Source organism: Euprymna scolopes, chromosome 15 (assembly GCF_053919585.1).
Source record: "Euprymna scolopes isolate OS-2025 chromosome 15, ASM5391958v1, whole genome shotgun sequence".
NCBI lineage: Eukaryota > Metazoa > Mollusca > Cephalopoda > Sepiida > Sepiolidae > Euprymna > Euprymna scolopes.
This window is the reverse complement of record NC_136496.1, coordinates 49,017,197-49,042,679: the sequence shown is the minus strand read 5'-3', so window position 1 is coordinate 49,042,679 and position 25,483 is coordinate 49,017,197. Positions and strand designations below refer to the sequence as shown.

Below are 25,483 nucleotides of genomic sequence, written 5' to 3'. Positions count from 1 at the left end.
TTGGCCAAGTTTCAGGAAAATCTAATGGATGGATCAAACACTATGTGGCAAAAAGTGTCATTGTTGGCTATTTTGGGGACTTTTTTTTTACCTCTTTTGAACCCCTTAGGATGCCAAATCCAAGTGTAAATTGATAACCGTGCAGGTTCAAGCCTTAACACATGTATGTTTGAGTTAACCATCGTGAAAAACCACTATATATCGTCAGACATATCAAGTTTTTGTTGAGAAATATGAAAAAAGGGCCACAAAAAGGGGCGTTTTTAGCACTAAAATTCCACGGGGACCCGAACCAGAATTTTGCCAGGGTCGCCCATACTGGATTTATATTAAGAACAATGGCCTCCACATTTTGGCCAAGTTTCAGAAAAATCTAATGGATGGATCAAAAGTTATGGGGCAAAACGTATCATTTTTGGCCAAATTTCAGGAAAAACTAATATCTGGCAATCGTCCGGAATAACAGACACAGACAGATGCCACTGAAAACATAGGTCCCTCTGTGATGAATCGGGGGACAAAAAAAAAAATGCTCATTGTCGGTCATTCTTTTTCAAAGAATTACTTTTTTAAAACATATTCTTTTCCTTCCCATAATTAAAAACTTATATTTTAGAAATAATAACAAAAAAAAAATGAATACTTCATATTCGTAAGTCAAAACTTTTTCTGCGGGTAATGGCACCCAAAAATTCTCATATGACATAGGTTTATCACCATTTTTATCGATGCATAAAAACTATTTATCCAATTCTTTTCAAATTTTAGGACAAAGGAAATTGTCTTCTCTATTAAATAGCGTTTGAACACAGTTTTTATCTTCAATTACATTTGTACTAGAAAGTTCCAAAGACATACATTCAAATTCCGTACCAAAGACAATTCTTTTTACCTGATTAGCTAAAATAACTAGAAACGTCGACGGGTACAACTTCCGCTTCGAGTATTTATGTGAACACACCTTGACCGCTTATTTGCACAAAGTCATTTACCGCCAGCAGACATGCTCTGCTGGCATGTTTCGTCGTTAATAGTCAGATTTAAATAGCGATTTCTTTAAATATACAAAATCACAACAAAAATATTAAAATACCATTTTAAAATAAATTTCATTGTAAATCCAGTTATATAAGTTTTATTTTGATGGACTATGGAAAAATGTGCTTATTACTGATTTAAAAACTATGAGTGTCAAATTAAGTAGCAGTGTGCGCCTTGTCCAGCACTGAACTTTATGGTGCCTTGTATTGCTATAAAACATGAATTTTATGTAGATATGACAAATGTTGAAAGATTTAAAGCGTGAACAGTCTCAAGGGTTTGTTCAGCTGAAAAAAATCTCAAATTCTCTAGTAAATTTCAACTGATCTGTTAGCTTGTGCTTCGGTGAGTTCATATGGATCTTGGCACAGTTTTTTGTGAACAAAATCAAATTGTTTCAAGTGTCTGTGAATTGTTGATTTGCCAACTCCAAGCTCATCAGATAACTGTTGAGTGCTCGATTAAGGCACAGTATCTAACTCAGTTTGCAAGTCTCTATCATCCAACTTTAACGACCGTGCGGAACGAGGCTTATCTTCAAGACTCATGTTGTCAGAATCGAAACACTTGTACCACGTTAGAATCGTTGCATATGCAATTGTTTTTTCACCTTCAGCAGCACAAATCTCTTCTGCGGCTTTCCTGGGTGAAAGATCCCGCTTCTAGCAGTAATGAATCCAAACTCGCAGCTCAATTTATCATCTGTAATAGAAAGGTGAAGATAATATAAACGCAAAAAAAAAAAAAAATTTAGTTGCATAAAAATTCAATTTTTCACAAGTGTTTCTGAACTTTTGGGACAACCTAATATTAAATAAAAAAAGAATTTAATTGGCAATAAAATGTACTCAACTACATATTTGTACATTTATTGGCTTGCGTGCTACTAGAGTTGAAGTAAGTTATATTCTATTTGAACATTGAAGTACTTTTTAAATATAGCTGCCATTCTCACCAATGTGCAACATTTATGCTTGTGAAAAATAGTATGAATCTATTTGTCACCATTTTTTTTCTTTCAGAGGTCACAAAATTAAAAATCTACAGTGATTTTGACCTTTCAGCTCAGCATATTTTTTTGCAGTGACTGATTGCAAATACTGAAACAACTTCTGCTTCTATCCTGCTGCAACAACGATCTTCTGGCAGTTTGCATTGTATATTCAGCCTAGATAAAGCATTAGGGCAGTTAATTATATTGATAACATATTTTATATAGAAATCATAGTAGAAAAGTATAGTGATCCATTGTAACAATGGCTTTGTAAACTTCGGTGACTTTTTTCTCTCCTAAAATGTTAACAAGTAGTTTATAATGAAGAGGATATCATTTTGTGGCAATTATTATTAAAGTTTCATTTTTTTATCATAATTATAAGGTGCCTCCTATAAATTTCCAGACGTTTTGTACAAGCATTTAAAATTATCATAAACTCTTCAAAATTTAACAGATTATTTGACCAAGATGGGCAACAAGACAGTTCCTCACCCTCCCTATAGTCCAGTCCTTGCTCCCTGTGACTTTTGGTTATTCCTTAAGCTCAAATAAATCCTTGGAGGCTGTTGTTATATGACAATGGAGGAGATGAAAGAGGCTGTTTTCGAGGGTAATTGACATGCTCACACAAGAGAACTTCCATGGGGCCTTCCAGAAGTTGTTGGAACAGCAACAAGTGCATTGCAGCCGGAGGAGATTACTTCGAAGAGGACTAGAGTTTCATGTGTGTATTATCAATAAAAGTGCCGATATGAACAAAGTCTTATTGAAGGCACCTCGTATGCTCAGCGATCTGTGAATGATGTTGATGCCTAGGAAAATTTATATAATAACAACTCTTATGTAATAATCTGATTGTCTGCTGGTGCAATATGAATAAAAATAAAAAAGAGAAATTATCTTGAGAGGCAGAGTGTCACATTTCATTACATGATCAGTTTAATTGAAAAGGTCTTGTATTTCAGTGACAGTCCAAAGCATCATGTTCAAATCATAATTTTCAAAGTGCTTAAATGACGAAACTACTCAAGCAAAAAATTATCACAATTCAAATTGCAACTGTAATCATAAAACGTCAATGCTTTAATTTAATCATTGATTTGGATGAACACAAAAAAGTAAATTGTGTTTATAACTTGGAAGATTATGATCCCAGCTAGAGTAAAAGCTGAAGAGAAAAGCTCACATTAAATTTTATTTTCAAAATCACAATTATGAAAGGTTACATAAGAAATTCTTTGTTTTGATTTTGAACGGAATTATCTATATTTCTATGAGTCTACCCATGTAATTTTTTCTTGGAAACTACTGAGCCAATCTGAACGAAATTTTGTATGAACCTTTGTTTATTAGTAAGTATTATAATAACCTTTCAATGCACAGTTAGAGTTTAACAGGGATCAGTATTTAATGAAAAAAATAGCATAAATTTAACCATATTTAACCATTAATTTGGCATATAGCACTCATTCTAAGTCTATATGGCTATAACTTTTAACTGTTTTCAAGAAGCTAAAACATGTAATCACAGCATAATAAAATAGTTTACATTGGCAAAAATCAAAAGATCACAAGAGTGAACCTGTAATCAAATAGACATAATATTTTTAAATAAGATCCAACCTATAGATTGTGGTTGTATTTAGCTCTGTTTTTTTAATTTTTTTGTGCTGGTGACATAAACGCATTTATTGTTTGATCAAAAGTTGGCGATTGGCTAGTAAGTAAAAGTTTGCATTAAAAAGGATAGATACTCGAAGAACTCATCAAAAGGCAGATTTCTTTTCAAATTTGACCTAAAAAAAAAAAAATCTTAAGTCCTCTAAATTCAAGTCAAAATTCTCAGTTTGTCTTTTCTCCCCAATAAGAACAATATTAATTTTCCTTTTATTCAACACCTGTATTCCAATATTTGTTATTGCTTATGACAATACCTAAGTTCTTAGGTCCTGGATATGACCTTAAACTATATCCAGTGGTGAGGCCCCAACTTGTGGGCTTTGGGGAGTGTGGAGCCACCCTTTAATTACCATTGCTCCCAGGTCCACTCTGACCTGGAGTGGTAGTACCTGTTAGGGTTCCAACTATGGGTTAAATAGAAACCGACTTGAAAACAACAAATATATTCTATTAAAAAAATTTTCTTCAAAATCTTCAGATTCGGCATTAAATAACCCAAAAAGGGTTGATATGCCGTAAAACAAAAACAATCAACCAACCTAAGTTCTTAACTGTGTCAATACAAAAGTCAAACACAATTTGGGCATGGAATAATTGACAAAACAAGTAGTCACAATATTGAACTACATTTATTAGCAATACATATGAAAAAATTGAAATAGCTTAAAATATTTCAATATTGGTATCTATGATGAGCTAAGAAAGACTCTTTTTAAATTTTTTAAATTAAAATTATAAGGAAGTTATGATTATTTTTGTGCCTCACATGTTTGGATATTTTTCCTTCTTCGTTTTGTCACATTTTTTACACTACTTTTTCAGTAAAAATGTTATATCTTTGTTAAAACAAAATTAAGCAATGAAATAATATAAGTGTATTTTTGTGCTAGAAATTAGAATATGCTACTGAAAATCTCCAGAAATTAATGGTTTCCAAATAATCTGCAGTAAATTCACATAAATATGCTGCAATTCCTTAAAAATGCAATGTATCCATTAAAAGAAAAGAAGTTAAAGAACTCAAAGCTGAATTGTAATGCATTATATGTACAAGAAACTGAAATCAAAATCTAGGACTGTTTAAAAATGAATATATTGCAATATTTCTTTGGTATTATTGTAGATTAATAGCTTTCGTTGCCCCCCACCCAAATCTCACCACCTCTCCAAAATATGCGATTTTACCTTTGTAGGCAATTATGTGTAAATACCTTAAAAAACTTTAATGAAAGATAAACAAGTATTATTTTAGAATTTAATGTAAAATGATTCCCTATTTTGAACCATTCAGGCGTTTTAGGGCAGTTAACCATTTTTTTTTTTCTATCTGAGATAAATCCGGTGCGCCTTTTTGTTTTTCTAAAGACGATTATGTGTGGTTTTAAGAGGGTCTTTGTGCAATTATGAGAGGGTGGGGAGGTGGCCACTCTGACTTTGGGTTAATGATAGAGCTAAGGAAAATTATGTGTGAACACCCTGAAGACTTGATACAAACAAAACAAAAACAATTTTAGAATTTAGAGTGGGGGTTAGTTTCACATGAATTTAATGTAAAATGATTCACCATTTCGAGACCATTCTAGCGTTTTAGGACAGTTGACTAATTTATTTTTTATGGGTGATAAATGGTGCACTTTTATTTAAGGAAGGATTTTTTTTAGACACATATATAGCTTACCAAGGAACTTTGTTTAGTGAGGAGCTTGCCACTTAGACTTAGCGTTATTGTTAGGGCTAAAGAAGGTTTTAAGAGGAGGAGGCTTGCCACTCATACTTAGGGTTAGAGGTAGGATTGAGGGAGATTTTTTTTTTTTTAAGAAAGCGTTTGACCCCCATATTTATGGTTAGTGGGTCATAATTATTGGCTTTTGAAAATGTTATGCCTTAGATTTTGGACATCAAATTACTTTTAAATATGAAATTTATTTTTGTTTGTTTGTCGTAATTCTTAAGAGGTGTGAAACTTTACACGAATTACGACAAATAGACAAAAATAAATTTCATTTAAAACAAGTGACGTCACTAACAGAAAACATGACATTTGGAAAACTTAAGTATTTTTGCCCACTTATTTAAATATAAAAAAACATTTTTTTCTAAAGCTAACAAATCGTTCACAAATTTTAGATTAATTTGATTTTTATTTTCAATCATATTTCTTGTCCAAGTGACACATTATTTCGTTAAACTTTCCAGTTTTTTTTTTTATTTCTCTACCTGGACTTCGGGCCAAGATCACAGTGTAGTATTCTGATGCTACACTTTGCCTTTTCTATCCTCTGTCAGTGAAGGAGAAATCCTTCATGACTAAGACAATTATTATGTCTGTTTCTATCCAGATTGACTCATTTTGGGAAGTTGGATTTTCTTCACATTAACTGACCTTGTGTCTAACTGTCCTCATGGGGAGGCAAGTAAATAGGAACTTTACTAGAAACTGAGCACCTCCTACAAATATTTAAATATTGATTTTGTATTTTTTTTTATATATATATACAGTATAACTCCTATATTTTGAACATCCGCTTCGTTTAAATTAGAGGATGTTGTTCAAATTTCGCGATAAAAAAAATGTGCTGCAGTTAACTTTAATTTTCTAAGAATTAAGAAATGGTAAATGAAATTCATTGCTATATGATAATTCAAGTTTAGTTTACGATATATTGCAAGTAAGAATTGTTAAATATTATTACCAGGAACAAAGACATTGAAAATAAATTAAATCTACTCTTACTTGTTAGGTATTTATTACCTAAGTTATCATCTACAGAAATCATACATTTATGTAAAATACAGACTTTTTATTTATTCATTGAATGAGTCTCATTGCAGTTTCTATTTTCATCGATTGAGCTCTCAGGCGCTGCCATTGTATTCTGTAAGCGATCTAGAAAATCTACAATTTCTTGATTCTGTAGCTTCTTTATGATTATATCTCTTCGGAGTGACATTGCTTGCAAAATATAGTTGTCACTAAAGTAAGAACTTTTTTCTAGAAATTTTATAACCGTCTCCATAGACTTTTCTGTATCATCCCATGATATTGCTTCATCAGAGTGTTCTTGGTTATTTATATTAGGGTCAAGAGAATGAGAGCTGTCGCTATTTTCATCACCATTACTGCCTTCAGGATATTGATCAGTAGTTTCCTCATCTTGTTGCACCCACATTTCAACATCATTTGCATTAAGTGATTTAAGAACAGTGTGGTTGGTCGGTAACCGTTTGGTTTCAAGAATTTTTTCTAGACCAGATGTATTCTCTGATTCTTTCAGTTCAGAAGCCTTTGGCGCTGGGCATAATTTACCCCATGCTTTTGTTAATGTGCTTGCTCGAACTTGATTCTATGCACTTGCGAGAGAAAATATGGCATCTTTTAAAAATCGCTTATACTCACGATACTATTTATCATATTCATCATGAAATCATTTCTGTAGAAACATTTTAAGTTCCAAATAATCCCTTGATCCATAGGTTGGATGAGAGAAGTCACATTAGGTGGTAAGTAGCACACAAAAATATTCCCACAAGATGACACTAGTTCTGACTCAGGAGGATGTGCTCTACAATTGTCCAACAGAAGCAGGCACTTTGAATCAGGTTTACAATTTCAATGACGAAGCAAGCACTTTGAATCAGGTTTACAATTTCAATGACGAGACAGTTCAATAAATTTTGCTTTAGCAATTAACATGGACCCAGATATTGCTACATCTTCATTCCGTTTTGCTACAAACCACTCATGCAATATTCGATTGAATTCAACTTGCTTTGGTCTGCGAAGAGTCCTTCTTTTGGCATGTCTTTTATTTGAAGAGAAAGGAGCAGCCTTCAATATTTTCTCTTTTTTCTTTTTGGTGTAAAACAGTGTACTTCTTCTAATCTTATAATCTCTCAATATAATGCTATTTTTCACTCCAGCATCTAATTTTTCTATAATTTGACGTTTTTTGAGTAAAGTCAGTGTCACTTGTTTTCTTTTAGAGTTGCAAGCCATTGTGATGGGTTGTTTTACACTATTTTAAATATAGCAATCTGAAAAAAAAATTACAGTTAGTGTAAATTAATTATCAATAGCTAATCTACATTAATTACGTAGTACCAATATTAACATTTCTGCGCAATATCTGACTAAACCATGTAAACAGTTTTACTGCAACTCTGCATAAAGTATGTTAATACAATTTCAATGACGAGACAGTTCAAGTTTAGAGAATGTCCAGGTTTAGAAGAAGTCCAAATGAGAGGAAGTCCAACTTTAGAGGAAGTTCAAATTAAAGGAGTTTTACCGTATATATATAATTGGGTAGATTAGTGTCCATTCGATTATAATCCGCTGAAAAAAAATTGTAAAAAAAAGAAAAAGACGAAAAAATATATTGGGAGAGGGGGAGGGGTTACTGCTCGCACACGTGAAGCAAAAAAAAATCGTATTTCACATTTTTTTTTTTAAACAAAACACTGAAAACAATTCACCATTAAAAACTAATGTAATGGATAAAAGTGCACACGTTACATATTTGTTTTTCAACTATATTTAAAAAAATTAACCACAAATTATGCCGGATTGCTTTAAAATTATATATTCTGATAACCGAATAGCTCTAGTTAAGCTAATTATGTTCTGATAATATGAGCTCCAACTAAATATGTAAGTACATTGTTTTATATTAGTATTTTCATTTTTTTAAATTTTTAATTCGTTCAGGAATAAAAAACAAAACAAAAAAAAGTTTGTTTACAGTAAAGTAATTATATCAGCGATAGTAGCTGCTGCTACAAATCGTTTTTAGATACTTTTTAAAAATAGAACGATTTCTTCCAGGTATCATGATTTTAAATTGCTCAGTACCACAAGAGAAAGACGATTACATTTTTATTTTTAATGGGTAAATGTAGTAAAAAGATTGATTTATTTAACAGTGGGTGTCCGAAGAAATTTTTTTCAAAATTTTCCAAACTCGTCATGTTGAAGTTTTTTTTTTTAACACAACAAAAAAATGAGCTGTCAAAAGAATTTCGGACAACCAAATCTATTAAAAGTGATATCTCTTCTAGTTAATTTCATGATGAAACTCTTAAGAGAAATGCGGTACAACCATTTACAAATCGGGGTGGGGTGGGGGTGTCATTACATAATTTTACCGAAAACGCTGTTTTATTATGTTAACATTTTTAGCACTTTATTTGCTTTAAACTCTTAAAATATATAATGTACATTATTATTTATTAATTTATTTGAAAATATATTCATTTTCGAACAAAATGGTGGTATTTTGAGGACTTAAGGTGCTTTGGTTTTTAAAATATGACGATTTTAGCAGAACCCCCTTGAAATCTGTAATTATCCAAAGTGTTTTATCGTTCGTGTGTATTGCTACATTAAGTTAGGATATGCCACTGAGTGATTTTCATGGAGCATCAAGTTACATTTACTGGTAAGTCAGTTAGGATATGAGTGACCCCACCCCCTCCTCTGTCATGATCGGATCATGACACTAATTTGTATTCAATTCCTTTTACTTAGTTGCAATCTTTGTTTTATTTTAATGTTAATTCTTTTAACATTTTGATTAAATATTAACCTGAAATATTTATGTCTTTGCAGAAAGTGGAGTGTACACAACAGTGCTTTGATGCAAAACACCTTGAAGAGTTTGAAAGAAGTTATTTGTGATCTTTCTAAACCATTCTGTTCCCATTACGGAGCTGTTATGGGATTATTAGCTTTAGGTACAAAGGTAATTAATGGCTTTGCCTTTCTTTTTTCTGTAAAACAATAAAATTCCAAAGAATATTTTTTAGATGAGGGTTGGTTACTTGTATTATTTAGATTAAGACTACTGTTCTCATTTTCAGTGTCATTTTTCACACCATTTCGCTCGATTCAACCTCTAACATTCTTCAGGTGTATCTTGTTGAACTCTGGACAACTTGGATGGAATTTCGAACGGAACTCTTTATTTACTTCACAAGGGTAGTATGCTTTTGTTCCAGCAACCATGAATGTTGGAGGTTGCATCGGCTGAAACGTTATGAAAAATGACACTCAAGAAGAGAACAGTAGTCTAAAGAATCTAAATAATACGGATTCCTTCTGAATGAATAAATGCGAAATATTTTTTCATACATCCTAACATCAAAACGGGTCATAAGAACGATGCTAGAATATTTTTGAAATACATAGTAATCTCTAAACTTTATCATACAAAACTTGATAGTGCAGTTCTGAATTTTTTTAGATGAGCTATGAATATTTGTATTTTTTAGATGAGTTATGAATATTTGTATTTTTTAGATGAGTTATGAATATTTGTATGGTTCTCATCTTGGCACAACGTTCTGGTTATGAAACCTACGATCTTCGTTGTCCGTCAAATCCATGTTTTTTCAACTGAGGAAAAGGGATTAATTCTGTATTGCCAGAAATCTGACCATAAGTTTGTGGATGTGTCTGTAAATTATAAAAACAAGGTTCAATATTTAGGAGTCATTAGGGTATTTTTTAAGATTTTCTTATGATTCAATTTTTAACTGAATCCTTATGCTAATTGTCAATAAAAAAAAAAAACTTGGGTTGGGCATATTTTATGGAACAATTAAAAAAAAAAACAAACAAACAGAAAGAAACTTATATGTAATAGCAGAGGCAGTCTTGAACTTACCTTAGACACAAGAAGATGAACTAAGATGGAAAGTGAGACAAGCACTGGAAAGTTCAAAACCAAACCTCTCTAAAGAAGAAATATCAGTCATTAAGTCACTACGTAATGGCGTTAACATCATAATACTGCTGGCTGATAAAGCAGATGCTACTGTATTATTGGACAGAGAAGAGTACACCAAAAATCAGCAGACCTAATAGAATCTGGCAGCTACTGCAAAGAACAAAAAAAAAATCAGCAGATCTAATAGAATCTAGCAGCTACTGCAAAGAACAAAAAAAATCAGCAGACCTAATAGAATCTAGCAGCTACTGCAAAGAACAAAAAAAATCAGCAGACATAATAGAATCTAGCAGCTACTGCAAAGAACAAAAAAAATCAGCAGACCTAATAGAATCTAGCAGCTACTGCAAAGAACAAAAAAAAAATCAGCAGACCTAATAGAATCTTGCAGCTACTGCAAAGAACAAAAAAAATCAGCAGACCTAATAGAATCTAGCAGCTACTGCAAAGAACAAAAAAAAATCAGCAGACCTAATAGAATCTAGCAGCTACTGCAAAGAACAAAAAAAATCAGCAGACCTAATAGAATCTTGCAGCTACTGCAAAGAACAAAAAAAAATCAGCAGATCTAATAGAATCTAGCAGCTACTGCAAAGAACAAAAAAAAATCAGCAGACCTAATAGAATCTAGCAGCTACTGCAAAGAACAAAAAAAAATCAGCAGACCTAATAGAATCTAGCAGCTACTGCAAAGAACAAAAAAAATCAGCAGACCTAATAGAATCTAGCAGCTACTGCAAAGAACAAAAAAAAAATCAGCAGACCTAATAGAATCTGGCAGCTACTGCAAAGAACAACAAAAATCAGCAGACATAATAGAATCTTGCAGCTACTGCAAAGAACAAAAAAAATCAGCAGACCTAATAGAATCTTGAAGCTACTGCAAAGAACAAAAAAAAAAAATCAGCAGACCTAATAGAATCTTGCAGCTACTGCAAAGAACAAAAAAAAAATCAGCAGACCTAATAGAATCTGGCAGCTACTGCAAAGAACAAAAAAAATCAGCAGACCTAATAGAATCTAGCAGCTACTGCAAAGAACAAAAAAAATCAGCAGACCTAATAGAATCTTGCAGCTACTGCAAAGAACAAAAAAAATTAGCAGACCTAATAGAATCTGGCAGCTACTGAAAAGAACAAAAAAAATCAGCAGACCTAATAGAATCTAGCAGCTACTGCAAAGAACAAAAAAAAATCAGCAGACCTAATAGAATCTAGCAGCTACTGCAAAGAACAAAAAAAATCAGCAGACATAATAGAATCTTGCAGCTACTGCAAAGAACAAAAAAAATCAGCAGACCTAATAGAATCTTGCAGCTACTGAAAAGAACAAAAAAAATCAGCAGACCTAATAGAATCTAGCAGCTACTGCAAAGAACAAAAAAAAAATCAGCAGACCTAATAGAATCTGGCAGCTACTGCAAAGAACAAAAAAAATCAGCAGACATAATAGAATCTTGCAGCTACTGCAAAGAACAAAAAAAATCAGCAGACCTAATAGAATCTTGAAGCTACTGCAAAGAACAAAAAAAAAAAATCAGCAGACCTAATAGAATCTTGCAGCTACTGCAAAGAACAAAAAAAAAATCAGCAGACCTAATAGAATCTGGCAGCTACTGCAAAGAACAAAAAAAATCAGCAGACCTAATAGAATCTAGCAGCTACTGCAAAGAACAAAAAAAATCAGCAGACCTAATAGAATCTTGCAGCTACTGCAAAGAACAAAAAAAATTAGCAGACCTAATAGAATCTGGCAGCTACTGAAAAGAACAAAAAAAAATCAGCAGACCTAATAGAATCTAGCAGCTACTGCAAAGAACAAAAAAAAATCAGCAGACCTAATAGAATCTGGCAGCTACTGCAAAGAACAAAAAAAATCAGCAGACATAATAGAATCTGGCAGCTACTGCAAAGAACAAAAAAAAATCAGCAGATCTAATAGAATCTAGCAGCTACTGCAAAGAACAAAAAAAAATCAGCAGACCTAATAGAATCTAGCAGCTACTGCAAAGAACAAAAAAAAACCAGCAGACCTAATAGAATCTAGCAGCTACTGCAAAGAACAAAAAAAATCAGCAGACCTAATAGAATCTTGCAGCTACTGCAAAGAACAAAAAAAAATCAGCAGACCTAATAGAATCTGGCAGCTAGGTAGATCTACGGGTCCATCAGCACCAAGAAGGTTTGCCCCGCACCTGGGTCCTAATCCAGGTATTTCTGCGACCCCGCATGGATAGTTAATATTAGTCGGTTATTTAGGTTAATATCTACTGAAAATTTACACTCCTCAAAGAGATTAGAAGGGACATTACTATGCTTTCCATTGTTAATGGGAGAAGGGATAGGTAAAACTTCATGCAGTGGAAGCAACTAAATTTGCAACAGGATTAGTTTGAGAGAGACGAGTTAATGTCTGGTTAAATATAGTTTATGTTAGTTTAGGAATAGAATAACATGTTTAAGTATGATTTACTTAATATTAGAAATTAAAATTTGGTGCCCAAACTGAGTATTTAATACGACTGAAAGATAAGATAAATGCTCAATATAGGTACAAAGAAAACATTTGATTTGGAGTACAGTTAGTACAAGTATGCCCAAAAGATATAAGTTAAGGCGTATTCTGTAAGTTTAATTAAATATAAATGGATGGATAAGTGACATGTTTTCATTGTATATGAATACATAGAATTTTAGACATTGAGTTTGTTGTCTTCAGACTTCTAACGAGGAAGATGTCGTCGCCTTTCTCGTAATATCCAGACGTTTGTATTACAATGAGTACCGATTCGGTCTGTGCATAAATTATTGCAATACTATCTCCTATCAAAAGAAAGATATTAAGGGTTGCTGTTTATTATAGGTCACTTTAAATCTATTCATAGGACTATGGCTAGGAAGCATTTTCTTAGAAGCTTAGTTTTAGGATAAGAGTACAATCAAAAGCATGCCTTAGAAATCTTTAGGTGTTAATGTGTATCGATATACGAAAAGTTATTAGGGTTAAGAGTTGAGAGCTAGGACTGCTCTAAGTTACATGCAATGGATTAGATTTAATGGCAATTTATAGAGCAGTTGGTTAGTTAGTGATCAGGAGAGAAGATTTAAATAACAGTACAGTATACTTACACGTTAGGGTATAAAGTTTGGGGTAGAGTTAGAAAAAAAAATTGTCATGCAAAACAGAGAAAGCCAGTTGTCTTGGAAGTAAAGTATCTATAGGATATACGTAGCATACTAGCAGCGGCATTTTTTACCATTTTGAGAGGAATTATAGGTACATAGTGTCGTGGTTTATTGTTCAAGTTTGCAGACTAGGTCAGGCACAAAGCACTTTAAGGGAATTTCTGATATTGTAACTGTGTCTATCTAATTTTTTAAAAGTAGTTGAATAGGGTATTATGAGATGTTTATCTTAGCTAAGGGTTAGAACGAAAATTTAAGATAAAATTCAAAGTGATATAAGGAATTAAATGTGGATTATATATACGATCACTGGATGTTGAACTGCTCGGAAGAAATTTTTGTATCTATTCAAAAGAATGTCTTAGAGATATAAGATTTGATTGAGAAATGTGTTTGATTGAGAAATGTGTTAGAGATATAAGATTTGATTGAGAAATGTGTTAGAGATATAAGATTTGATTGAGAAATTAACAGTCCGAGGATACTGAAAGTAAGTTGTGAGCTGATGAGGATCCAGAATAGGCGATTTGATATAGGTAGCAAGGTGGTTATAGTTTAGCATGTACGAATTGTACATATTAAGTATACTGCTTAAGTTCTAGCCTCTATCATAAAAAGAAATCCGTTTGTAATGCAGTTGGCTAATTTGACAAGAAAAGAAGCGTGTAAGGTTGTTGGAATAGACAGAGCTTATCTAATTTTTAGCGATATCAATTGTACAAATTGATGAATTGCTGGCTAAGACATAGGAGCCCCTCTTCCTGGTGTTTTGATGAAGTGATGGATCAAAAGCATAGGCTTTAAAACTAGGAAAACACACATCCGGAGTAGGTTTCCAGAAAGGAGATGGCAGTGTGCGAGGTGGTAGGGGGGGGGCACTTAGATTTCTTATTTAATTTATTTTCTCTATTTTTTTATATTTAATTTTTTTTTTTTTTTTTTTGCGCCTTTCCATGGCTGATTATATTAAGTATCATACTTAAATAAAGCTTTTCTGACATCTAAATAAGCTAGCGTAAACTGGAGGGCCCCCCCCCCTACACATCAATGAAACATGGTAAAAATTTAGACAGGAAATGGATTTAAAATAATTGAAGTAAGAATGGTTAAAATATGTCAGAGAAATAAAAACAATAAAATAAAGCTGTACAGAATGATATATACACACACGAGAAAATAGGGTTAAATTTAGTTTGACTTTTTAAGAAATGTGCACATATAAATATACTTTTAAGAAATGTGCACATATAAATATACTTTTAAGAAATGTGCACATATAAATATACTTAGCTTAAGATTAAGGTCTTCAGCTTCTCGTTTGGTCAGCGTCCAAATGACGCTAAGAAATTTAACCCTACTAACAGAGGTCATTGGGGGGGGTCACTTAGTATTTGAGGTCACCCAGTAAGAAGATTTTCCTTTCTTTCCATGCTATGTTCTGCTTTATATTTTTGAAGGTAAAGATTTTACACGTCAACAAGATAAAGATTTTAAGCGTCTTAACTCCTATAGTGTTTTTTAGTTTGTCCATCATGATATTATCCTCTCAGCCCAGCAACAGTATGTGACCAGAGGTAGATTTGCTAGTTTTTTGCTTCTTTTTGTTTGTTTCAAGAAAAATAAGTTTTGAAGTTTGTAAGACGAAAAAGGAAATGTGATTAATCTAAAAATGAATCCAATTTAACTTTCAAATTGCAAATTTTTTAAATTTATTTTTGTATAATTTTTTCGTATAGGCTATTGAGAATGTTCTTCTTCCTGAACTTCAAACCTATATGCAACATCTAACCAATTTTTTGGAGGATACATCATTAACAAATGCTTTGTTAAGAACAGATGCAAATAAAGTATCTGGTGCTATACTCGTAAGTTGTCACCAATTTTTTTTTTTTTTTTTTTTTTACATCATTGCCTTCCTGTCTTCCTCTGTTGCTTCTCTCTCTCATTGTTCTTCGCGCTTTCTCTCTTTCATATTTCTTTAGCTTCTCTCTCTCTCTCCCTCATATTTTTTCGTCTTGTCTCTCTCTCTCTCTCTCAAATTTCTTAAGCTTCTCTCTCGTATTTCTTCAGCTTCTCTCTCATATTTCTCCAGCTTCTCTCTCTCATATTTCTTCAGCTTCTCTCTCACTCTCCTATCTCTTCAGCTTCTCTCTCATATTTCTCCAGCTTCTCTCTTATATTTCTCCAGCTTCTCTCTCTCATATTTCTTCAGCTTCTATTTCTCTCTCGTATTTCTTCAGCTTCTCTCTCACTCTCGTATTTCTTCAGCTTCTCTGTCGCTCTCTCTCTCGCTCATATTTCTCCAGCTTCTCTCTCTCTCTTTCTTTTACTTCTTCAGCTTCTCTCTCTCACTCTCATATTTCTTCAGCTTCTCTCTTACTCTCGTATTTTTTCAGCTTCTCTCTGTCTCTCTCTCTCTCTATTTCTCATATTTCTTCAGCTTCTCTCTTTCTATATCTCTCTCGTATTTCTTCAGCTTCTCTCTCTCTCTCTCTCTCCCTTCAGCTTCTCTCTCTCTCACATATTTCTCCAGCTTCTCTCTCTCTTTCTCGTATTTCTTCAGCTTCTCTCTCTTATTGCTTCAGCTTCTCTCTCTCTCTCGTATTTCTTTCACTTCCCTCTCTCTCTCATATCTTTCGCTTCCCTCTCTCTCTCCTATTTCTTCAGCTTCTCTCTCACTCTCGTATTTCTTCAGCTTCTCTCTCTCTCTCATAGTTCTTCAGATTCTCTGTCTCCCTCGGATAGCTTCCTCATGTCTCTCTCTCTCTCTCTCACTCATATTTCTTCTGCTTCTCTCGTATTTCTTCAACATCTCTCTCTTTCTCTCCCTCTCTCGTATTTCTTCAGCTTCTCTCTATCTCATATTTCATCAGCTTCTCTCTCTCTCTCTCTCTCTTGTATTTCTTCAGCTTCTCTCTCTCACTCGTATTTCTTCAGCTTCTCTCTCTCTCCCTTTCTCGTATTTCTTCAGCTTCTCTCTCTTACTCTCGTATTTCTTCAGCTTCTCTCTCTCTCTCTCTTATTTCTTAAGCTTCTCTCTTTCTCTCTCGTATTTCTTCAGCTTCTCTCTTTCTATCTCTCTCTCGTATTTAGCTTCTCTCTCTCTCCCTTCAGCTTCTCTCTCTCACATATTTCTCTAGCTTCTCTCTCTCTTTCTCGTATTTCTTCAGCTTCTCTCTCTTACTCTCCTATTGCTTCAGCTTCTCTCTCTCTCTCGTATTTCTTTCGCTTCCATCTCTCTCTCGTATTTCTTTCGCTTCCATCTCTCTCTCCTATTTCTTCAGTTTCTTTCTCTATCTCGTATTTCTTCAGCTTCTCTCTCTATCTCGTATTTCTTCAGCTTCTCCCTCTATCTCTCTCATAGTTCTTCAGATTCTCTTTCTCCCTCGGATAGCTTCCTCATGTCTCTGTCTCTCTCTCTCTCTCTCTCACTCATATTTCTTCTGCTTCTCTCGTATTTCTTCAACATCTCTCTCTTTCTCATATTTCTTCAGCTTCTCTCCCTCTCTCGTATTTCTTCAGCTTCTCTCTCTCTCGTATTTCTTCAGCTTCTCTCTCTCTCGTATTTCTTCAGCTTCTTTCTCTCATATTTCTGCAGCTTGTCTCACTCGTATTTCTTCAGTTTCTCTCTCTCTCTTGTATTTCTTCAGCTTCTCTCTCTCGTATTTCTTCAGCTTCTCTCTCTCTCTCTCTCTCTCTCACTTGTATTTCTTCAGCTTGTCTCTCACTCGTATTTCTCCAGCTTCTCTCTCTCTTTCACATTTCTTCAGCTTCCCTCTCTCTCACTGGTATTTCTTTAGTTTCTCTCTCACTCATATTTCTTCAGCTTCTCTCTCACTCATATTTCTTCAGCTTCTCTGTCTCACTAATATTTCTTCAGCTTCTCTCTCACTAATATTTCTTCAGCTTCTGTCTCTCTCATATTTCTTCAGCTTCTGTCTCATTCATATTTCTTCAGCTTCTCTCTCACTCGTATTTCTTCAGCTTCTCTCTCACTCGTATGTCTCCAGCTTCTCTCTCACTCGTATGTCTCCAGCTTCTCTATCACTCGTATTTCTTCAGCTTCTCTCTGACTCGTATTTCTTCAGCTTCTCTCTCACTAATATTTCTTCAGCTTCTGTCTCTCTCATATTTCTCCAGCTTCTGTCTCACTCATATTTCTTCAGCTTCTCTCTCACTCGTATTTCTTCAGCTTCTCTCTCACTCGAATGTCTCCAGCTTCTCTATCACTCGTATTTCTTCAGCTTCTCTCTCACTCGTATTTCTTTAGTTTCTCTCTCACTCATATTTCTTCAGCTTCTGTCTCTCTCATATTTCTTCAGCTTCTGTCTCACTCATATTTCTTCAGCTTCTCTCTCACTCATATTTCTTCAGCTTCTCTCACTCATATTTCTTCAGCTTCTCTCTCACTCATATTTCTTCAGCTTCTCTCTCACTCATATTTCTTCAGCTTCTGTCTCACTCATATTTCTTCAGCTTCTGTCTCACTATTATTTCTTCAGCTTCTGTCTCACTCATATTTCTTCAGCTTCTCTCTCACTCATATTTCTTCAGCTTCTCTCACTCATATTTCTTCAGCTTCTGTCTCACTTATATTTCTTCAGTTTCTCTCTCACTCGTATTTCTTCAGCTTCTGCCTCACTCATATTTCTTCAGCTTCTGTCTCACTCATATTTCTTCAGCTTCTCTCTCACTCATATTTCCTCAGCTTCTCTCTCACTCATATTTCTTCAGCTTCTCTCTCACTCATATTTCTTCAGCTTCTCTCTCTCTCTCATATTTCTTCAGCTTCTGTCTCACTCATATTTCTTCAGCTTCTCTCTCACTAATATTTCTTCAGCTTCTCTCACTCATATTTCTTCAGTTTCTCTCCCTCTCAATTTCTTCAGCTTCTCTCTCACTCATATCTCTTCAGCTTCTCTCTCACTCATATTTCTTCAGCTTCTCTCTCACTCATATTTCTTCAGCTTCTGTCTCACTCATATTTCTTCAGCTTTTGTCTCACTCATATTTCTTCAGCTTCTGTCTCACTCATATTTCTTCAGCTTCTCTCTCACTCGTATTTCTTCAGCTTCTCTCTCACTCATATTTCTTCAGCTTTTTTCTCACTCGTATTTCGTCAGCTTCTCTCACTCATATTTCTTCAGCTTCTCTCTCACTCATATTTATTCAGCTTCTCTCTCACTCGTATTTCTTCAGCTTCTCTCTCACTCGTATTTCTTCAGCTTCTTTCTCTCACTCGTATTTCTTCAGCTTCTCTCTCTCTCGTATGTCTTGAGCTTCTCTCTCTCTCTCTCTCGATCTTTCGTATTTCTTCAGCTTCTGTCTCACTCATATTTCTTCAGCTTTTGTCTCACTCATATTTCTTCAGCTTCTGTCTCACTCATATTTCTTCAGCTTCTCTCACTCATATTTCTTCAGCTTCTCTCTCACTCATATTTCTTCAGCTTCTCTCTCACTCATATTTCTTCAGCTTCTCTCTCACTCATATTTCTTCAGCTTCTCTCTCACTCATATTTCTTCAGCTTCTCTCACTAATATTTCTTCAGCTTCTCTCTCACTCATTTTTCTTCAGATTCTGTGACTCTCATATTTCTTCAGCTTCTCTCTCACTCGTATTTCTTCAGCTTCTCTCTCACTCGTATTTCTTCAGCTTTTCTCTCACTCGTATTTCGTCAGCTTCTCTCACTCATATTTCTTCAGCTTCTCTCTCACTCATATTTATTCAGCTTCTCTCTCACTACTATTTCTTCAGCTTCTCTCTCACTCGTATTTCTGCAGCTTCTCTCTCTCACTCGTATTTCTTCAGCTTCTCTCTCTCTCTCGTATGTCTTGAGCTTCTCTCTCTCTCGATCTTTCGTATTTCTTCAGCTTCTGTCTCACTCATATTTCTTCAGCTTCTCTCTCTAGCTCGTATTTTTTAAGCTTTTTTTGTCTCTCACTCATATTTCTTCAGCTTCTGTCTCACTCATATTTCTTCAGCTTGTGTCTCTCTCATATTTCTTCAGCTTCTGTTTCACTCATATTTCTTCAGCTTGTGTCTCTCTCATATTTCTTCAGCTTCTGTCTCACTCATATGTCTTCAGCTTGTGTCTCTCTCATATTTCTTCAGCTTGTGTCACTCTCATATTTCTTCAGCTTCTCTCTCACTCATATTTCTTCAGCTTCTCTCTCACTCGTATGTCTCCAGCTTCGCTATCACTCGTATTTCTTCAGCTTCTCTCTCACTCATATTTCTCCAGCTTGTCTATCACTCGTATTTCTTTAGTTTCTCTCTCACTCATATTTCTTCAGCTTCTCTCTCACTCATAATTCTGCAGCTTCTCTCTCACTCGTATTTCTTCAGCTTCTCTCTCACTCATATTTCTTCAGCTTCTGTCTCACTCATATTTCTTCAGCTTCTCTCTCACTCATTTTTCTTCAGATTCTGTGACTCTCATATTTCTTCAGCTTCTCTCTCACTCATATTTATTCAGCTTCTCTCTCACTCGTATTTCTTCAGCTTCTCTCTCACTCGTATTTCTTCAGCTTCTTTCTCTCACTCGTATTTCTTCAGCTTCTCTCTCTCTCGTATGTCTTGAGCTTCTCTCTCTCTCGATCTTTCGTATTTCTGCAGCTTCTGTCTCACTCATATTTCTTCAGCTTTTGTCTCACTCATATTTCTTCAGCTTCTGTCTCACTCATATTTCTTCAGCTTCTCTCTCACTCATATTTCTTCAGCTTCTCTCACTCATATTTCTTCAGCTTCTCTCTCACTCATATTTCTTCAGCTTCTCTCTCACTCATATTTCTTCAGCTTCTGTCTCACTCATATTTCTTCAGCTTCTCTCTCACTCATATTTCCTCAGCTTCTCCCTCACTCATATTTCTTCAGCTTCTGTCTCACTCATATTTCTTCAGCTTCTGTCTCACTCATATTTCTTCAGCTTCTCTCTCACTCATATTTCTTCAGCTTCTCTCACTCATATTTCTTCAGCTTCTGTCTCACTCATATTTCTTCAGTTTCTCTCTCACTCGTATTTCTTCAGCTTCTGCCTCACTCATATTTCTTCAGCTTCTCTCTCACTCATATTTCTTCAGCTTCTCTCTCACTCATATTTCCTCAGCTTCTCTCTCACTCATATTTCTTCAGCTTCTCTCTCTCTCTCTCATATTTCTTCAGCTTCTGTCTCACTCATATTTCTTCAGCTTCTGTCTCACTAATATTTCTTCAGCTTCTCTCACTCATATTTCTTCAGTTTCTCTCTCTCTCAATTTCTTCAGCTTCTCTCTCACTCATATCTCTTCAGCTTCTCTCTCACTCATATTTCTTCAGCTTCTCTCTCACTCATATTTCTTCAGCTTCTGTCTCACTCATATTTCTTCAGCTTCTCTCTCACTCATTTTTCTTCAGATTCTGTGACTCTCATATTTCTTCAGCTTCTCTCTCACTCGTATTTCTTCAGCTTCTCTCTCACTCATATTTCTTCAGCTTTTTTCTCACTCGTATTTCGTCAGGTTCTCTCACTCATATTTCTTCAGCTTCTCTCTCACTCATATTTATTCAGCTTATCTCTCACTCGTATTTCTTCAGCTTCTCTCTCACTCGTATTTCTTCAGCTTCTCTCTCTCACTCGTATTTCTTCAGCTTCTCTCTCTCTCGTATGTCTTGAGCTTCTCTCTCACTCTCGATCTTTCGTATTTCTTCAGCTTCTGTCTCACTCATATTTCTTCAGCTTTTGTCTCACTCATATTTCTTCAGCTTCTGTCTCACTCATATTTCTTCAGCTTCTCTCTCACTCATATTTCTTCAGCTTCTCTCTCACTCATATTTCTTCAGCTTCTCTCACTCATATTTCTTCAGCTTCTCTCTCACTCATATTTCCTCAGCTTCTCCCTCACTCATATTTCTTCAGCTTCTGTCTCACTCATATTTCTTCAGCTTCTGTCTCACTCATATTTCTTCAGCTTCTCTCTCACTCATATTTCTTCAGCTTCTCTCACTCATATTTCTTCAGCTTCTCTCTCACTCATATTTCTTCAGCTTCTCTCTCACTCATATTTCTTCAGCTTCTCTCACTCATATTTCTTCAGCTTCTCTCTCACTCATTTTTCTTCAGATTCTGTGACTCTCATATTTCTTCAGCTTCTCTCTCACTCGTATTTCTTCAGATTCTCTCTCACTCGTATTTCTTCAGCTTTTCTCTCACTCGTATTTTGTCAGCTTCTCTCACTCGTATTTCTTCAGCTTCTCTCTCACTCATATTTATTCAGCTTCTCTCTCACTACTATTTCTTCAGCTTCTCTCTCACTCGTATTTCTGCAGCTTCTCTCTCTCACTCGTATTTCTTCAGCTTCTCTCTCTCTCGTATGTCTTGAGCTTCTCTCTCTCTCGATCTTTCGTATTTCTTCAGCTTCTGTCTCACTCATATTTCTTCAGCTTCTCTCTCTAGCTCGTATTTTTTAAGCTTTTTTTGTCTCTCACTCATATTTCTTCAGCTTCTCTCTCACTGGTATTTCTTCAACTTCTCTGTCTCTCATATTTCTTGAGCTTCTCTCTCTCATATTTCTTTATCGTCTCTTTTATATTTCTTCAGCTTCTCTCTCTTTCTCGTATTTTTTCAGATTCTCTCTCTCTCTCGTATTTCTTCAGCTTCTCTCTCTCTCTCTCTCTCGTAGTTCTTCAGCTTCTCTCTCTCTCATATTTTTCAGCTTCTCTCTGTCACTCTCTTATTTGTTCAGCTTCTCTCATTCGTTTTTCTTCAGCTTCTCTCTCACTCGTTTTTCTTCAGCTTCTCTCTCTCGTATGTCTTCAGCTTCTCTCTCTTGTATTTCTTCACCTTCTCTCACTCTCTCTCATATTTGTTCAGCTTCTCTCTCACCCTCTTATTTCTTCAGCGTCTCTCTCACCCTCTTGTATTTCTTCAGCTTCTCTCTCTCTCTCGTGTTTCTTCAGCTTCTCTCTCTCTCGTATTTCTTCAGCTTCTCTCTTTCTATCTCTCTCTCTCTCTCTTGCTTTCTCTCCCTCTCGCATATTTTTTTTGGTTCTTGTATTTAACTCAATAAAACCTCCCTACATCCTCTCATTTTCCATCCTTGATAGTTAGCTCAAGCTTACACATTTAGCATGTGTAGCTCTAATACATGACAAAACTTAAAAAAAACGTCTATTTTGTCACAAAATGCATTAGCATAGATTTAGCATTGAATATCATCTTCAGAAGGAAAAGAAAAATAATATCAGTAATAACAGTATTGACAAATAGAAAATGAGGAAACTCACTGAACAACTAACTTTTACATAGATTTATCAAATCAATGATGAGGAAGTGATAAGGCAGATACAGATTACATATACAGATATTAAACATCGATGTATTTGAAATGTCAGTGTCACTGGAACAATTACACCTACAACAGAATAGAAACAGGGATGTAAGAAATTGCTAAAGGAAGAAGTCAGCCTCTACTAACTCCCTATCGAAATACAAAAGTCACACATGTATTTCTGCTTGAACAAAAAGTCACCATAGTACACAGTTTATCATATCACAGACATTAATTACTGATCTTGCTGCTATGCAACAAAGCTACTGTAACATTAAAACAATGAAAGCAAATAAAAAATTGATGTCTCTAGTTTCATGTCCCATTCCTTATGAATTTGTTGAATTGTTTGTGTTAGAATTTCTTTTTTAATGAAAAAAGAGGATAGAATAAAGCACATCTCTTGAAAAATGTGTATTTTGAAGTTATAAAGGAAATGATCATTTATAATTTTAAATTAATGTTTACTCCTGTTTTTTTTTGTTTTTTTTCAGCTTGCAGCAGAATATGTGATGAAAAATCTTCTTGAAAATATTGATTTGCAAACTCCATCTCCAAATAGCTGCTGTCCAAAACAAACAATTTTATCACCATCATTCTCATCAGATAAAATTGAACCAGAATCCAGTTTAAATTTAGAACAAATAACCAACGTGAATGCTGATATATTAAAACAAAGGACAGCCAAAGAGATTTACTCTGAACTTTATGATTATTTTGGTGACATGTTGTCCAGTAAGCTCCCTATTATGGAGCTCCCCATTATGGAACTCCCCATTATGGAGCTACAACACATTTATGAGGTAAAAAAGCCTGAAAAATTAGTGAAACTTTATGAAACAAACTTGTCTGGCGAACATTTGTGGAATTCAATGCATGCACGTTTTGTGGCTGAAATAGCAAGAGAACACGAGGAAGAGGAAAGGCTGGAGAAAGAACAACGCCGCGAGCGTGAAAGACTGGAGCGAGAACAGCGTGAACGTGAACTTTTAGAGAAGGAAAAACTAAAAAAGGAACAAGCAGAAAATGCAGAAAAACAGCAAAAACGATACGAGAATGAGAAGTTTTGGCAACCAGTACAAACTGAATACGAGGCTGAAGATAGTGATAACGCAAATGATGTTGACAATATGGAAAGTTCCGATAACACGAACTCTGAGGAAGATGATGAGGATGAATCAGAAGAGGAAGAAATGGAGGAAGAGGAGGAGGAAGATGAGGAAGAGGAAGATGAAGAGGAGGAAGATGAGGAGGAGGAGGAGGAGGAAGAGGAGGAGTCAGATGATGATACAGACTCTGATAAAGAGACATTGGCTGTGGCCAGGACGGTGACAAATCCTGAAGCTGGAATCAAACTGGTGATCACCAAAATCCCACAGAAGGTACACATACATAAGGGGGAAAAGGACTCTAAGGGGAAAAGTGAAACATCACAGAGGACGGACCGGCATAAAGAGTGTAAAGTCAGCAAGAAAAAGAAACAAAATGAAAGAAGTAACAAGTATGACAGTCGCATGTATTGTAAAGAAGATGAAAGCAGTGCAAATGGCAGGAAACTGACTATCAGGTTGCGGCGGTCGGAAAATCCACAAAATCCTAAAACTAACAGTCGGTAAAAAATATGATTAAAATACAAGTAAAAATTTTTAAAAATCAAAATTTGTAAAGATTTCCTTTTATATTAATTTTCATATAAAAATTGTCCTTTGGATTAATTTTGTTATTGTTGGTGTCTTAAGGCATATTGGCTAGACATATTTATGAAAAAAGAAAAAAAATATATTTAACTATTCTCCACTCCATAAGGTCCTTCCTCCTTCATCACTTGTCATATTTTCAATCATCTTTTTGTTAAAATATTTCTTTTTAATCTTTCAAAAAAATAAGCCATCATTTCTCGCTTCTCCTCCTTCATTTCTTACAAATTAAAATCAACTTTTTCGCCTTTATTACACCTTCAGATTTGTTTTGTTTCAATTTTTTTATGTAACAAAGGTTATACCCTCCGGTCACTATATATTAGCAAAATATTGAAGTTATCCTTCAATCAATGTTCAGAGGATAAACAACAGCAGAACGTGATTGATATTTGATTGACAAACAAGAATGGTTTTCTGAAAAAAATTTTTCTTCATTTACATCAATATTATGAATGGAAAAAGTGAATGAGAAAATTATAAAACTGAAAATTATAAAACTGTAAAAGTTCTAGGATTCCCCAAATCATTCCAATTGCCTTCTTACATCATTTGAAAAGAAATCTACAAATGACAAATGAAAAAAAATTGTTTGCTGAAATTACAAATTTTATGCTTTATAATTTATCAGAAAACTGAGAAAACATTAATACAACAACTACAAGCTTGGTTGAAAGTAGAAAATCTGTTTCAATTTTGAGTCATCAAAAATGTTTTTCTATCTGAGTTTATGAAACGAACATCAATTATTAAAAATAATTTTCTAGAAAATAAGGAATTAGTTTTTTGTTTTGACTTTCTGTCATAAACTAAAAATAAATTACATTAAAAGAAAACTACATTAAACAT

The 25,483-nt window shown here is 34.5% G+C and overlaps 1 protein-coding gene across 5 annotated transcripts in view; it reads left to right on the top strand.

The window, feature by feature from the left end:
• LOC145293821 (TAF6-like RNA polymerase II p300/CBP-associated factor-associated factor 65 kDa subunit 6L) overlaps positions 1–24,773 on the top strand; it is a 313,860-nt gene extending 289,087 nt beyond the window's left edge. For all 5 annotated transcript variants that reach the window (XM_080140452.1, XM_080140453.1, XM_080140454.1 and 2 more), the window contains 3 exons: positions 9,327–9,459; positions 15,368–15,496; positions 23,432–24,773. In XM_080140452.1, coding sequence (XP_079996578.1) covers positions 9,327–9,459; positions 15,368–15,496; positions 23,432–24,553 — 1,384 coding nt within the window. In that variant the 3' untranslated portion in view covers positions 24,554–24,773. The remainder of the gene's footprint in view (positions 1–9,326; positions 9,460–15,367; positions 15,497–23,431) is intronic.
• The last annotated feature ends 710 nt before the right edge of the window (positions 24,774–25,483 follow it).